Source organism: Dendropsophus ebraccatus, chromosome 12 (genome assembly GCF_027789765.1).
Source record: "Dendropsophus ebraccatus isolate aDenEbr1 chromosome 12, aDenEbr1.pat, whole genome shotgun sequence".
NCBI classification, from domain to species: domain Eukaryota; kingdom Metazoa; phylum Chordata; class Amphibia; order Anura; family Hylidae; genus Dendropsophus; species Dendropsophus ebraccatus.
In genome coordinates, this window is record NC_091465.1 from 61,709,456 (window position 1) to 61,726,472 (window position 17,017).

Sequence of the window (17,017 nt, forward strand, 5' to 3'; positions counted from 1 at the left end):
GGTGAATATTTTTGTAGTAAAAACTCTTATCTCATTGTCTGTGTTGACCTGGTATCTCTAATAGAGACTAATGTATTTTCAGCACTGTAAAACTGTTAGGAGCCTCCTCTACTGTTGGCTCCCCCTTCAAGAGATACCGGTGCGGGTAAGAAACCATGATGAGTTCCTAGTTTTAGAAGCACAGTCTTTATTTTGTTACAATGTTCTGTTTAGTTACCTGTGTTGTCTTTTCAGTGATTCAGACTCTGAAAGCAGTTCAGGAGACGAAAGTCGGTCAGGTGGCCGCAGGAACTTTCAGAAGGGACGTGGCAAAAGGTATGCAATAGTAAAATTCTGTGCTATAAATTGTCATTTGTCGATGTCTTAAAATGCTAGCAAGGGGCAGAGTCTCCTGAATATAAGACGCTGGCACTTTTTTTAACAAGATATTTTCTTGTTAAAAAATGCGTCTTCTAAAACGAAAAATACGTTAATCCTATTTTTTATTCAGGGTTCAGCAGTACAGTGAAAGTAGAGATGGTGGTTTAGAGACACCAATGCATGTGAATCCAGAGTGTGAGAAGGCACGGCAAGCTCTGGCCAACATAAGTAAAGCCAGTGCAGGGAGTGCTACAAAAGGATCAAATGATGGCCAAGCTAATGCACAGGTAAAGGATATGGTACTTGGTTTCCCCCATGGAATGTTTTTGTGACTGTTCTGATAAAAGGAATTCCCTAGCTTATACTTTAGACCAGTGTCTTTAACCCCTAGACGACCCTGGACGTAACGTTACGTCATGGAAGTCTGTCCCCAGACGACCCATGACGTAACGTTACGTCATGGGCATTCCGCGCTGCAGGGGGTTAATAAAAACATATAAAGTAAAGATCGCTGCTGATCCTTTCAGCAGCGACCTTTTACTCACCTGCAGCCGCGGAATCGCGTCCCCCACGCCATCACGATCGCTGTGATTGGCTGGCCAATTAAGGGCAGCCAATCACAGCAATACCGGTGCATTGTGGGCCGGTATGACGTTAGAACACCGTGATTGGTGCTGTCAGAGACAGCACCAATCACGGTTATGCCGGACCACGTGACCCCCGCGTGTACCACGTGACCCCCGCCCCCCGATCACCCGGATTGGCCGTTTGCCAGTAACTGGCCAATCACGGGCGAGGCGGGCGTTTCAAAATATTGATCCCTCCCTGCTCGCCCTCCTTTTCGTCAGGATCGCCGAGCAGAGAGGGTGTTTGTGAGTTGCCCGCTGCTGCCCCGTTGTGCCCCGTCATCGCCCCCCCCTGTGCCATCGCCCCCCCCCTGTGCCATCGCCCCCCTGTGCCATCACTCCCCTGTGCCATCCGCCCCCCTGTGAGATCCGCCCCTGTGCCATCCGCCCCCCTGTGAGATCCGCCCCTGTGCCATCCGCCCCCCTGTGAGATCCGCCCCCCTGTCCCATTACCCCCTGTGCCATCGCCCCCCTGTACCATCGCTCCCCTGTGCCATCCGCCCCCCTGTGAGATCCGCCGCTGTGCCATCTGCCCCCCTGTGCCATCTTCCCCCCCTCTTCCCATCAGCTACTGCCCCCCTTCCTCCTCTGTCTTCCCCCTCTTCTCCCCCTTGTCTTCCTCCTCTTCTCCCCCTTGTCTTCCTCCTCTTCTCCCCCCCCTGTCATCCTCTTCTCCCCCCCTGTCATCCTCTCCTTCTCCCCTGTGCCCTCCCACTGTTCTTGTGCTCCCCCCCCATCTGTGCCAGCCTCGTTGGTGGCATAGTGCAGGGTGATCAGCCAGCAGTGCCCACTGTGTGCTGCCTGGCTGATCTCCTGAAATTTGTGACTGTGCAGCAGCAGTAGTTCTACTGCTGCTGCTGCTCCTGTCTCTCTTGTTCTGATCAGTGACTCATCACTGATCAGCAACAAGTGGGCACAAGTTTTTTTTTTTTGTTTTCCCCTGCGCCACTCCGTGCTGCCCGTGCTGTCGCATCCGTCGGTGGCATAGTGTGTGCAGGGAGATCCTGCTAGCAGCATCCTCTGTGCTGCTAGCGGTCCCCCTGCCTCTCTTTGCCCCCCTCAGACCGTTCCTCCGCACCGCCCCCTCATCTGCCCACCTCACTTTCCCACCCCTGTGCCAGCCTCCCCCTGCCTCTTTTTGACCCCTCAGACCGTTCCTCCACCAGCCTCACCTGCCCACCCCTGTGCCATCCTCCACCTGCCCACCCCTGTGCCATCCTCCACCTGCCCACCCCTGTGCCATCCTCTCTGCCCCTCTTTGCCTCCTCAGACAGTTCCCCCCCACCTCACCTGCCCACCCCTGTGCCATCCTCCACCCTTGCCTCTTTGTTCCTCCAACCCCCACCCACCGCCCCGTTTCTCTTGTTCTGATCAGTGACTAATCACTGATCAGCAACAAGTGTGCCCCTTTTTTTCTCTAACAAATACTTTTTTCCCCCTTTTTTTGCGTCCGTGCTGCCCAGTCCCTCTGCCTCTCTTTGCCCCCTCAGACCTCACCTGCCCACCTCACCGACCCACCCCTGTACCAGCCTCTCCCCCCTGAGTCACTTTGCCCACTCAGACCGTTCCTCTGCCACCCTCCCCCTCACCTGGCCACCTCACCTGCCCACCCCTGTGCCAGCTTCTCCCCCCTGACTCTCTTTGCCCACTCAGACAGTTCCTCCGCCACCCACCCCCTCACCTGCCCACCCCTCTGCCATCCCCCCTGTCTCTCTTGTTCTGATCAGTGACTATTCACTGATCAGCAACAAGTGGGCACAGTTTTTTTTTCCCTTGAAAAGTGTAAGTGTAAAAAACACACACACTACACATAAATAAATTTTACTGATTTACATAACCCCCCATATCTAAATCTTACAAAAATGTCCCATCGTCTGTATTCGGCTGAAGAGGCATATGCTCTTATTGCCTCTGACACCGATACAGCCAGTGAGGGAGAAGAGGAAGATCCTACTTTCCTCGTTTCGACCTCCTCCTCCTCCTCTTCATCATGTAGCGATGATGAACCCCCAAGGCGCCGAAGGCGTCCAAGGCGAACGCCTCGGGCAGCCTCCCCCGATCTCCACCCCAGTGACCCCATCTCCACCCCAGCCCCCCATACAAGTGAGCCCATCTGGACCCCAGTCCCCCCCAATTTTGAGCCACAGATTCCCGATTTTGTGGGACAATCGGGAATCCAATTTGACCCCTCAGGCTTCACTGAAATTTTTTAAGCTCTTTTTCAGTGATGAACTGATAAGTCTGATGGTCGTGCAAACTAATTTGTACGCCCAGCAGTTTCTGGCTCAGCACCCCGTCTCCTCTTTTTTTTCGGGATCCCACAGCTGGACCCCAGTTGATGCAGCAGAAATGACCACGTTTTGGGGTCTTCTGCTGCACATGGGGCTAGTTAAAAAACCCCGAATTAGGCAGTATTGGAGTGTGGATATTTTATATAACACTCCAATACACCGGATGGCCATGACAAGGCATCGCTTTGAGGCCATCCTCAAATTCCTGCATTACAACGATAATGCAAGGTGCCCCCCCCGAGATGATCCCTCTTACGACCGCCTATACAAAATTAGGCCGGTCATTGATCATCTTGCGGCCAAATTTTCGGAGGTATATATCCCAGGGAAATATATCTCCATTGACGAATCCCTTGTCAGCTTCAAGGGGAGAGTCCAATTTCGCCAGTACCTTCCAAGTAAGAGGGCAAGGTACGGCATCAAACTCTACAAACTCTGTGAGAGTACCTCAGGGTACACTCACAGATTTAGAGTTTATGAAGGGAGGGACACCCACATCCAACCTCCAGAATGTCCCCCCACTCTGGGAGTTAGTGGGAAGCTTGTGTGGGAACTGATGTTCCCACTACTGGATAAAGGTTACCACCTCTACGTGGATAACTTTTATACCAGTCTCCCTCTTTTCAAATCCCTCAGTACCCGAGCTACTGTAGCTTGCGGCACTGTGAGGAAAAATCAGAGAGGCCTCCCAAGATCTCCTGTGGCAGAAGTACTGCGACGGGGTGTCTTCAAGGCCCATTGTAGCGACAACCTGGTATTAGTCAAATATAAGGACAAACGCGATGTCCTTATTTTGACTACTATCCATGGTCCTGGCACGACCCCTGTCCCTGTCCGCGGTACCACCGCAGTAGCACTCAAACCCGATTGTATTTTGGACTACAATCGGTATATGGGAGGAGTTGATCTTTCAGATCAAGTCCTAAAGCCATATAGTGCTCTGCGGAAAACAAACATCTGGTACAAAAAGTTAGCCGTGCACATGGTCCAAACGGCAATGTACAACGCGTTTGTACTTTACCGTTGTGCCGGCCACCCTGGGAAATACCTCCAGTTTCAGGAGGCAGTTGTCAAGGCCCTGATTTTTTGTGGAGGAGAAGGAGGAGGGCCTAGTACTTCTGCAGCTGCAACTGGAGGTCCCCGTATCGTGCCAGGGCAGCACTTTCCTGGCGAAGTCCCTCACACTGGCAAGAAGGGCAAAAGCCAGAAAAGGTGTCGCGTGTGCTACAAAAGGGGGTTTAGAAAGGACACGTGTTTTCAGTGTGATACATGTCCTGATAAACCTGGCCTCTGTATAAAAGAATGCTTCAAGACGTACCATACGTCCATGGAGTATTAATTGCCAATCTTCAAAATTCCCAAATTTGTCCTTTCTACTTCTGGTCACTGGTCACTAGAGATGAGCGGACCGTTGGACTTTTGGTCGCTCTCTCGTAATGCCTGTGATCCCGGCTGCATAGTTGCGCTCCCGCGAATATGCGGGCAGGATATTCCAGGGAATTCAACATGGATTCCCTGGAATATACTGGCCACATATTCCCGGGAGCGCAAATATGCAGCCAGGAACACAGGCATTACGAGAGAGCGCCGATGCCATCGGACCAAAAGTCCGAACAGTTCGCTCATCTCTACTGGCCACATGTAGGGTTTATTTTTATTTTATTTTATTTTTATATAGGGTACATAGGGTCCATTTACACGGAAAGATTATCTGCCAAAGATTTGAAGCCAACGCCAGGAATGGATTTGAAAGAGGAGAAATCTCAGGCTTTCCTTTATGACCTGATCTCTGATCCAGCTTTGGAAACAGACTATAAACAGAGATCAGGTCGTAAAGGAAAGTCTGAGATTTCTCCACTTTCAAATCCATTCCTGGCTTTGGCTTCAAATCTTTGGCACATAATCTGTCAGATAATCTTTCTGTGTAAATAGACCCATACACGGCATAATTAGTGGAGGGCAGACTTTCCATGTCGGCATCACATGCCGATGTGGAAAGTCATACTGGCCTGACAGTTGAGCTTCTATGTTTCAACTGTCAGCCAATGCCGTGCCTATCTCCTAATTTAGACCTCAAATACACATGGGCTCCCAAGGCCCATTGTATTTGCAGGCTTATAATTAGAGCCAGATTTAGATTTTTTTTTTCTAGAAGGAACATACACGGCATAATTAGGGCATGATCACACTGAGCAAAATCGGGGGAATTCCAAAGCAGAGCTCCACTTGTCTCAGTCTCAAACAGTGTTAGTATGGGAGGGCTCGCGCGTCTCCGCTCAAAGAATTTACATGTCAGTTCTTTGAGCGGAGGCGTGCAAGCCCTCCCATAGACACACTGGTTTACACTGGGGCAGGTGGAATTCCAACGTTTTTGCTCGGTGTGAACGCACCCTTAGGGCCAGTTCACAATGAGTAAACACGGTGTAAATCCCACTGTGCTCAGTGTGCTGCTGTAAGTGAATGAGAGGACGCACGCTAGTTTGAGCGGAGAGGACAGGGAGCGGACCAGCGAGCACCCTCTCAATCACTTACAGCAGCACACTGAGCACGGCGGAGAGGTCCGCCACGGAATAACGCCGTGTTTACTCAGTGTGAACTGGCCCTTTAGTGGAGGGCAGACTTTCCATGACGGCATCAAATGCCGACGTGGAGAGTCATACTGGCCTTACAGTTGAGCAGTGTGAAAATTGGCATTTCTAATTTTCAACTACTGCAGCACATTCAGTCCAGGAAAATAAATTTTTGAAATGCTTTTGCACCCTACACCTCCTAAATACATTTCTTGGGTGGTGTAGTTTCTGTAATGGCGTCCTTTTGCTTGGGCATTTTTCTATTTATTTTCCTGAGAATGTCTGCAACTGTCAGCCAACTCCGTGCATGTCTAATTTATTTTTCTCTTTTAACCCTACCTATGTGCCGGTCACCAGTGAGGTCCGTGTAGCATGAGGGCTCAAAAGGGCATTCCGGCCTCAAAAGGGCACTCTGTCCTTTTGGAGGCTTGTCCTGTGCCCACATAGCAATTCATTTCCACACCTATATGCAAAGTGGATACCCCCCACAAGTGGGGTCCATATGCTCACTACACCCCTTGTTAAATTCCTTGAGGGGTGTAGTTTCCATAATGGGGTCACTTGTGGGGCATATCTACTGTCTTGGTAACCTGGGGGCTTTGTTAATTTAACATGGCTTCAATGATCCTTTCCGGCCTCAAGAGGGCACTCTGTCCTTTTGGAGGCTTGTCCTGTGTCCACTTAGTAATGTATGTCCACTTGTGGGGTATTTCCCCCTTCGGCGGAAATTGCTCTGCTCATTCCCCATCCACCCCACTTTTAACCCCTTGAGAAAATGGAAGATTCCAGGCTAGACCAACCTTTTAGTCTAAAAAATTTAATTTTTTATACTAAAATGTTGGTCAAGCTTAGAATCTTTCATTTTCACAAGGGGTTAGAAGAAAAAAATACCCCCTAAACATGTAGAGAATTTGCCCCCGAGTATGGAAATACCTCACATGTGGACTTAAAGTGCCAAGCGGGCGCAAGGAAAGCCTCCAAAGGGAAGGAGCACCGTTTTGGAAGCTTGATTTGGCGAAAATAAAGGACGGACACCATGTTGACTTTACAAAGCGCCTGTGCTGCCAAAACAGTGAAAATACCCACAAGTGACCCCATTATGGAAAGTACACCCCTCAAGGAATCTAAAAAGGGGTGTAGTGAGCATATGGACCCCACTGGTGGAAGGCACATAGGTGGAACAATGTGCTGTGAAAATGAAAAAATTCATTTTTTAATTTTTACAACCCATTGTCCCATATTGTGCCTGCCACCAGTGGGGTCCATATACTAACTATACCCCTTGTTACGTTCCTTGAGGGGTGTAGTTTCCATAATGGTGTCACTTGTGGGGGGTTTCTACTGTTTTGGCAGCACTGGGCCTTTGTAAAGGCAACATGGCCTCCGTCCTCCAATCTGGCCAAATCCAGCTTCCAAAATCCAAACGGCGCTCCTTCCCTTTGGAGGCTTTCCTAGCGCCCACTTGGCATTTCACGTCCACATGTGGGGTATTTCCGTACTCGGGGGGAATTGCTCTACATGTCTAGCAGGTTTTTTTCTGTTTTAACCCCTTGTGAAAATGAAAAATGTGAGGCTAGACTAACATTTTAGTTAAAAATATAAAATTTTTCATTTTCACGGCACATTGTTCCACATTTGTACCGGTCACCAGTGGGGTCCATAAGCTCACTATACCCCTTGTTGCGTTCCTTGAGGGGTGTAGTTTCCATAATGGTGTCACTTGTGGGGGGTTTCTACTGTTTTGGCAGCACTGGGCCTTTGTAAAGGCAACATGGCCTCCGTCCTCCAATCTGGCCAAATCCAGCTTCCAAAATCCAAACAGCGCTCCTTCCCTTTGGAGGCTTTCCTAGCGCCCACTTGGCATTTCACGTCCACATGTGGGGTATTTCCGTACTCGGGGGGAATTGCTCTACATGTCTAGCAGGTTTTTTTCTGTTTTAACCCCTTGTGAAAATGAAAAATTTGAGGCTAGACTAACTTTTTGGTCAAAAAAAAGTAATTTTTCATTTTCTTAGCAGATTGTGCCTGCCACCAATAGGGTCCATATGCTCACTACACCCCTTGTTACGTTCCTTGAGGGGTGTAGTTTCCATAATGGTGTCACTTGTGGGGGGTTTCTACTGTTTTGGCAGCACTGGGCCTTTGTAAAGGCAACATGGCCTCCGTCCTCCAATCTGGCCAAATCCAGCTTCCAAAATCCAAACGGCGCTCCTTCCCTTTGGAGGCTTTCCTAGCGCCCACTTGGCATTTCACGTCCACATGTGGGGTATTTCCGTACTCGGGGGGAATTGCTCTACATGTCTAGCAGGTTTTTTTCTGTTTTAACCCCTTGTGAAAATGAAAAATGTGAGGCTAGACTAACATTTTAGTTAAAAATATAAAATTTTTCATTTTCACGGCACATTGTTCCACATTTGTACCGGTCACCAGTGGGGTCCATAAGCTCACTATACCCCTTGTTGCGTTCCTTGAGGGGTGTAGTTTCCATAATGGTGTCACTTGTGGGGGGTTTCTACTGTTTTGGCAGCACTGGGCCTTTGTAAAGGCAACATGGCCTCCGTCCTCCAATCTGGCCAAATCCAGCTTCCAAAATCCAAACGGCGCTCCTTCCCTTTGGAGGCTTTCCTAGCGCCCACTTGGCATTTCACGTCCACATGTGGGGTATTTCCGTACTCGGGGGGAATTGCTCTACATGTCTAGCTGGTTTTTTTTCTGTTTTAACCCCTTGTGAAAATGAAAAATGTGAGGCTAGACTAACATTTTAGTTAAAAATATAAAATTTTTCATTTTCACGGCACATTGTTCCACATTTGTACCGGTCACCAGTGGGGTCCATAAGCTCACTATACCCCTTGTTGCGTTCCTTGAGGGGTGTAGTTTCCATAATGGTGTCACTTGTGGGGGGTTTCTACTGTTTTGGCAGCACTGGGCCTTTGTAAAGGCAACATGGCCTCCGTCCTCCAATCTGGCCAAATCCAGCTTCCAAAATCCAAACGGCGCTCCTTCCCTTTGGAGGCTTTCCTAGCGCCCACTTGGCATTTCACGTCCACATGTGGGGTATTTCCGTACTCGGGGGGAATTGCTCTACATGTCTAGCAGGTTTTTTTCTTTTTTAACCCCTTGTGAAAATGAAAAATGTGAGGCTAGACTAACTTTTTGGTCAAAAAAAAGTAATTTTTCATTTTCTTAGCAGATTGTGCCTGCCACCAATAGGGTCTATATGCTCACTACACTTCTTGTTACGTTCCTTGAGGGGTGTAGTTTCCATAATGGTGTCACTTGTGGGGGGTTTCTACTGTTTTGGCAGCACTGGGCCTTTGTAAAGGCAACATGGCCTCCGTCCTCCAATCTGGCCAAATCCAGCATCCAAAATCCAAACAGCGCTCCTTCCCTTTGGAGGCTTTCCTAGCGCCCACTTGGCATTTCACGTCCACATGTGGGGTATTTCCGTACTCGGGGGGAATTGCTCTACATGTCTAGCAGGTTTTTTTCTTTTTTAACCCCTTGTGAAAATGAAAAATGTGAGGCTAGACTAACAATTTAGTTAAAAATATAAAATTTTTCATTTTCACGGCACATTGTTCCACATTTGTACCGGTCACCAGTGGGGTCCATAAGCTCACTATACCCCTTGTTACGTTCCTTGAGGGGTGTAGTTTCCATAATGGTGTCATTTGTGGGGGGTTTCTACTGTTTTGGCAGCACTGGGCCTTTGTAAAGGCAACATGGCCTCCGTCCTCCAATCTGGCCAAATCCAGCTTCCAAAATCCAAACAGCGCTCCTTCCCTTTGGAGGCTTTCCTAGCGCCCACTTGGCATTTCACGTCCACATGTGGGGTATTTCCGTACTCAGGGGGAATTGCTCTACATGTCTAGCAGGTTTTTTTCTTTTTCAACCACTTGTGAAAATGAAAAATTTGAGGCTAGACTAACTTTTTGGTCAAAAAAAAGTAATTTTTCATTTTCTTAGCAGATTGTGCCTGCCACCAATAGGGTCTATATGCTCACTACACCCCTTGTTACGTTCCTTGAGGGGTGTAGTTTCCATAATGGTGTCACTTGTGGGGGGTTTCTACTGTTTTGGCAGCACTGGGCCTTTGTAAAGGCAACATGGCCTCCGTCCTCCAATCTGGCCAAATCCAGCTTCCAAAATCCAAACGGCGCTCCTTCCCTTTGGAGGCTCTCCTAGCGCCCACTTGGCAGTTTATGTCCACATATGGGGTATTTCTCTAAACTGCAGAAACAGGGCAATACATTTTGTGGTGCATTTCTCTGGTAATAGGTTTTCTACTATGAGAGAAATTGGATTACAATATAATTTGTGCACAGAAAATTGAAATTTTCGATTTTCTTACACATTTAGCTTTTATTTCTGTGACTCAACTAAAGAGTTAAAAAACTTTTTGGGAGTGATTTTGAACAGTTTAGGGGGTGCAGTTTCTGAAATGGGGTGATTTGTGGGGGGGTTATTACATACAATCCCCTTAAATTCACTTCAAACCTCAACTGGTCCCTAACAAAAGCTGATTTTGAAATTTTCTCGAAAATCTGGAAAATTGTTGCTAAACTTTTAAGCTTTCCAGTGTTTTAAAAAATTGAAAGCAAGTTTAAAAAATGCTGCCAACATAAAGTAGACATATTGCTAATGTTATTTAGTGTCTAATTTATGTGGTATAACTATTTTCCTTACAGGCAGAATATTTCAAAGTTAGAAAAATGAAAATTTTCCCAATTTTTCACATTATTTTGTGATTTTTCATAAGTATTCGCTATAAATATCCACTCAAATTTACCAGTAATTTAAAGTAGAATATGTCACGAGAAAACAGTCTCAGAATCATTAGGATATGTAAAAGCATCTAGACATTATTAATGGATAAAGTGAAACAGGTCAAAATCACAAAATTTGGCCTGGTCCACTGGGTCATTTTGGGCTGGGTCCTCAAGGGGTTAAAGGGGAACTCCGGATAAGGAAAATTTGTTTTCTATTAAAAGTTATATAGCTGTGTCTATACAATGTATTACCATATCTGTACGGTTCTGCCACACTGGTAGCTCATAGAAATCCAGGAACTCTTGAGAGAGGCCTCCCTGTATGCGGCTGGCCGAAACGCGTCGTTTTTTACAATAAAACCGTCACTTTGAAGTAACCACTGGAATTTGTGTGGTTAACCCTAGAAGCGAGCACCTGCGCCCATATCTTAGCCCATATCCCTAGAGGTTCACACCCAAGATTGTTCTCCGTACGTCCAGGATTGGTGTAAGCCGTCCGGAGCTGCGGTGTCTCCATGCTTTCATGTTGTTGACGCCAAATTCTGACCCTACCATCCGAATGTCGCAGCAGAAATCGAGACTCATCAGACCAGGCAACGTTTTTCCAATCTTCTACTGTCCAATTTCGATGAGCTTGTGCAAATTGTAGCCTCAGTTTCCTGTTCTTAGCTGAAAGGAGTGGCACCCGGTGTGGTCTTCTGCTGCTGTAGCCCATCTGCCTCAAAGTTCGAGGTACTGTGCGTTCAGAGATGCTCTTCTGCCTACCTTGGTTGTAACGGTTGTCTATTTGAGTCACTGTTGCCTTTCTATCAACTCGAACCAGTCTGCCCATTCTCCTCGGACCTCTGGCATCAACAAGGCATTTCCGCCCACAGAACTGCCGCTCACTGGATGTTTTTTCTTTTTCGGACCATTCTCTGTAAACCCTAGAGATGGTTGTGCGTGAAAATCCCAGTAGATCAGCAGTTTCTGAAATACTCAGACCAGCCCTTCTGGCACCAACAACCATGCCATGTTCAAAGGCACTCAAATCACCTTTCTTCCCCATACTGATGCTCGGTTTGAACTGCAGGAGATTGTCTTGACCATGTCTACATGCCTAAATGCACTGAGTTGCCGCCATGTGATTGGCTGAATAGAAATTAAGTGGTAACAGGAAGTTGGACAGGTGTACCTAATAAAGTGGCCGGTGAGTGTAGAGTTTTGCCTATAACATTGCAGAACTCCACTAGGTGAGTGCGTTTTATTTTACATCTATTTGAAGGCATCTCCCTAGACATACAACACCAGGAGGCGCCCCTGCCCTCTCTCTCCCCTTTTTTTTCTACCTTAAGAGACAAATATTCCAGGCCTCTGGCCTCTGTCTCACATTGTGTGTGTTTGCTGAGCACAGGCTGATGATGCAGACAGGGGGCAGCAGGTGTTTCAACGTTGCTGATTGTGCAAAACTCTGCAGTGAAATTAGGGCTGTGTTCACACATGTTGGAGTGTCATTGCAGTACTGCAGCGCCTGCACAAAAATGATGCAGTAACACAATATAATGATGCTAAACGGCAGAGGATCAGAGCCAGCCCTTCCTCAATTCCTGTTTTTTTTTTACATGTTTGTCACACTTAAAGGGTTCTGCCACAAAGTGATAAAAAAAAAAATAATGCTTGGAATAATACCTACCACAATTTTAACACTATCCATGTATAAACAGCTACTCCTAGATCTTATTTTCTGTCCTTTTTAGCCTATTTCTTGTCTCTGCTGTCCTGGTATCCTCACTGTATGTGGGAGGGGCCCAGTGTGAAGCATGAGACCAGGAGGCTACTTTATTTCCCAGTAGTGCCTTGCGGTTTGGGCCTTGTTACCATAGATACTAGATAACAGTTGTTTGGTTTCCTTCCACTGACCTAACCTGCATAAAAAAATAGTCCCTTACACACAGCTGCAGTGATCTCACTACTAGTGCAATGGTTTATAATCTCCCTTGGGTACATTTTATAGATAGATAGATAGAGGAGATAGATAGATCTATTTATCTCCTCTATCTATCTCTCCCTTGTATGTATCTATGTCACAAGTATCTTCTCTCCGCCCAGGGGCGGATTAACTTCACCATAGGCCCTGGACTGTTCACCAAGCCTGGGCCCCCCAACTCCACTGTAACTATGGCAGCAGTAGTGTGGTGCGCATACTACACGATATATAATGTCATGATGCCCTGATTTGTGCAAAATTGCTGTAAAAAAGCAGCGATTTTTTTTGCAAATCATGGCAGAACTGTAGCCAGGAGACAATATACCACTGAAAGTATAAGTCTTATATAAGTATTATTCTTATAAGTATAATTCCAGGAGCTCAGGGCCTGAAATCGACCTATTATAGTCCGCTACTGGCTCTGCCTTGTTGCAACGCCCCCCCCCCACACACACACACACACATGGAAAGCAAAAACTCTGTACCTTTTCCATGACATTCACCAGGAGTGCATCTTGATAAATGTATCTCTATCTATCATAGCAAAGTTTAGAACAATAACAAGTGTTTATTCAACCCAGGGTAAACTACGATGTTTTTAACTCACAGGACCCATTCACACTGAGCAAAAACTTTAATATTCAGAGGCGTCCTTTTGTGACGTCCAATCAGAACTTTGAATCTAATGAGCAGCACAGTAATATTGGCGGTCTATCCCAGCAAGCACGCATGCACCACCACATGTTACAGCAGCAAGCAGAGAAGAGCCACGAACACAGGTGAATATTTTTGTAGTAAAAACTCTTATCTCATTGTCTGTGTTGACCTGGTATCTCTAATAGAGACTAATGTATTTTCAGCACTGTAAAACTGTTAGGAGCCTCCTCTACTGTTGGCTCCCCCTTCAAGAGATACCGGTGCGGGTAAGAAACCATGATGAGTTCCTAGTTTTAGAAGCACAGTCTTTATTTTGTTACAATGTTCTGTTTAGTTACCTGTCTTGTCTTTTCAGTGATTCAGACTCTGAAAGCAGTTCAGGAGACGAAAGTCGGTCAGGTGGCCGCAGGAACTTTCAGAAGGGACGTGGCAAAAGGTATGCAATAGTAAAATTCTGTGCTATAAATTGTCATTTGTCGATGTCTTAAAATGCTAGCAAATCACAGCTATCGCCATTCTCTTGGTGATAGTGATATTTGGCACCTCAGGTGCAAAATACCCTCCCATTGCACTAGTAACATAGAAATGTTTACTTAGTGGGTGACAATACCAATTATTAACCCCTTAACGACATTGGGCGTAAGTATACGCCCCCGCAGGGTGGGCTTTAACGCAAACGGGCGTATAGTTACGCCCAATCTTTCCCTGATCGCTGTGTGTTCACACACAGCGGTCGGGGAAGATGGCCTGCTATAATGTATAGCAGGCCATCTCTGCTCGTCGGCACGGGGGGTGATTAACCCCTCCCGTGCCGACGATCGCTGCTATATGCTGATCAATACAGATCAGCATATAGCAGCTGAAAACAGCTTTCCGGGTCATCGGTGACCCGGAAAGCAATGGCGACTGGTGCTGTCCGAGACAGCACCAATCGCTATTAGTGTCCCCACCAAAGATGGCGCCGATGCCACCCCCACGATCGCCGTGATAGGCCGGCCAGTACCGGCCGGCCCATCATGGCTATCAAAATGTAAAAAAAAAGTTTTGTCTCGTTCTGCACCCCTCAGCTAGGTAGCTGAGGGGTGCAGAACAGGTGTGTGTGGTGCAGGTGTACCATACTCACCTGATCTGGGCGAAGATCTGTGGTCTGCGCCGTCCTCGCTTCTTCTTCGCTTCACTTCCGGGTTCGGTCGTCCAGCGTCGGAAACCTTCGGAAACGTTCGGGTCCTCGGGTTCGGCGAGTCTCGGCAATCTCCGGCAGCGTCGCTCTACCGCCCCCTAGCGGCTGATCAGTGAATACCATTCACTGATCAGTTGCTTTGGGTTAAAAAGATTTATTTTATTTTTTTTTTCCCAATTTTTTTTTCTTTTTTTGCGCTCTAACGCCGCTGAGTGCTGATCAGCATCGCTCGTAAGTGCGCCGCTGATCAGCAACTCCTCCTTTTTGGCGTAGGGGCGTTTTTCCCCCCTATATCCTACCGCCACTGGCTGCTGATAAGTGCCGCACATAAGTGCGGCATTTATTAGCAGCTCCTTTCTTGGCGTAGGGATATTTTTTTTCTTACTGTCAAAAAAACACATAAAAAAAACTATACTACACCACACTACATGGAATAAAGTTTTACACTACACTACACCACTACACATTTACATACCCCATATACCAATCCCCGTATAAAGATGGCCCCCAGGGTGTTTTCGGTGTCGGACGCATACGCTATTATTGCCTCCGACACCGAAACAGCCAGTGAGGATGAATGGGGGGATCCTTCTTTCCTCCATTCATCCTCATCATCCTCATCATCCAGTGACGTGTCTGGGGGTAGCGTAGCCAGTACCGTCCCAATAAGAGATGACGGTATGGCGTGAAATTCTACACACTCTGTGAGAGTACCTCAGGGTGCACTTACAGATTTAGGGTACGTGCACACTGCGGAATGGCGAAGGATAACCCTTTGTGCATTCCGCAGCTGGCACCCGCCGGCGGACTGATGGAGGCGCGCGTCTCTACCCGTGTCATAGACTCCATTCTATGCACGGGTGGATTCCGTCATCCGTCTAAAGAATGAACACATTGGACAGAGGGCAGAATCCGCCCGTGCATAGAATGGAGTGTGACACGAGCGGAGACGCGTGCCTCCATCAGTCTGCCGGCAGGTGCCAGCTGCGGAATGCACAAAGGGTTATCCTTCTCCATTCCGCTGTGTGCACGTACCCTTAGAGTGTATGTAGGAAGGGACACCCGAATGCAGCCCCCAGATGCCCCCTCCCCCATCCTTGGAGTTAGTGGGAAGGTCGTCCGGGAACTGATCTTCCCACTGCTGGATAAAGGTCACCACCTGTACGGGGATAACTTTTATACCAGCACCCCCTCTTCCGGTCCCTCGCTGCCCGAGCTACTGTAGCTTGTGGCACGATCCGTAAATATCAGAAGTAGTAATAGCGCCCTAATATTTAGCAGCCATGGAGCGGACCCAGCGATTCTGGATATGAAGGACCCGGTATCGCACCAGGACAACATTTTCCAGGTGACGTCTCCCACACAGGAGAACGGGAGACCCCAGAAGAAGTGCAGAGTGTGGCGTAACAGGGGGATCAGGAAGGACACCATTTACCAGTGTGACACCTGTCCTGATCACCCTGGCCTCTGCATACTGGATCGCTCCAAGGCGCACCACACGTCACTGGGGTTCTACATTATCTAAATTCTGTCCCTTATTCCTATTTCAGGGGTCACGTTGATCCAGGGATTATTCTGATCGCCATTATGGAGTCGGGAAGGAATTTTTCCCTGTGATGAGGCTACTGTCGTCTGCCTCACGAGGGTTTTTTGCCTTCCTCTGGATCAACACAGGTTGAATTTGATGGACACCTGTCATTTACAACCTTATAAACTAATAATTGGCCTAATACCCCCAAATAAATTAGAATTGTCCCTTTTCCCCAGCTAAGTAGGTATGGCCGCCATTCCCATTAGAGGATGCCATGATGCAATTACAAAGCCTCTGTGCGGCCAGGACAGTAGAAACCCCCCACAAGTGACCCCATTCTGGAAACTACACCCCATAAGGAATCTAAGAAGGGGGGCAGCTGGGATATGGCCCCCTGGTGACGGCCACATTTGGGACGTGAAAATGAAAAAAATTGTATTTTTTATTTTCTCGGCACATGTTCTACGTAAGTGCCCGTCACCAGTGGGGTCCATATGCTCACTGCACCCCTTGTTAGATTCCTTATGGGGTGTAGTTTCCAGAATGGGGTCACTTGTCGGGGGTTTCTACTGTCCTGGCAGCACAGGAGCTTTGTAATTGCGACATGGCCTCCATCCTCCATTCCAGCCTCTAAATGGCGCTCTGTCCCTTTGGTGACTTGCCCTGTGCCCATATGGCACATTATGCCCACATGTGGGGTATTTTCGTACTCAGGGGAAACTACCCTACACGTTTTGTGTTCATTTTCTTTTTTAACCCCTTGTGGAAATGGAAAAAATCAAGGCTAGACCAACATTTAGTGTAATTTTTGTAAAATTTTTACTCTAAATTATTTATCTTGTCATGTTTTTTCATTTTCACAAGGGGTTAAAAGATAAAAAAAAACATTTAATGTGTAGAGCAATTTCCCCTGAGTACGGAAATACCCCACATGTGGACATTAAGCGCCATGCGGGTGCAGGGTAAGCCTCCGAAGGGAAGAAGCGCCATTTGGTTTTTGAAGGCTGGATTTGGATGGAATGGATTTCGAGGGGCCATGTTGCATTCAAAAGGCCCCTGTGTTG

General features: G+C 47.5%; 1 protein-coding gene across 1 annotated transcript in view; it reads left to right on the top strand.

The window, feature by feature from the left end:
* Positions 1-4,753: 4,753 nt before the first annotated feature.
* Positions 4,754-17,017, top strand: part of LOC138768720 (leukocyte receptor cluster member 8 homolog) — a 39,556-nt gene continuing 27,292 nt past the window's right edge. The window contains exons 1-4 of the mRNA XM_069946676.1: positions 4,754-4,918; positions 13,195-13,364; positions 13,446-13,508; positions 13,598-13,678. Of these exons, the coding sequence (XP_069802777.1) occupies positions 4,754-4,918; positions 13,195-13,364; positions 13,446-13,508; positions 13,598-13,678 (479 nt within the window). The remainder of the gene's footprint in view (positions 4,919-13,194; positions 13,365-13,445; positions 13,509-13,597; positions 13,679-17,017) is intronic.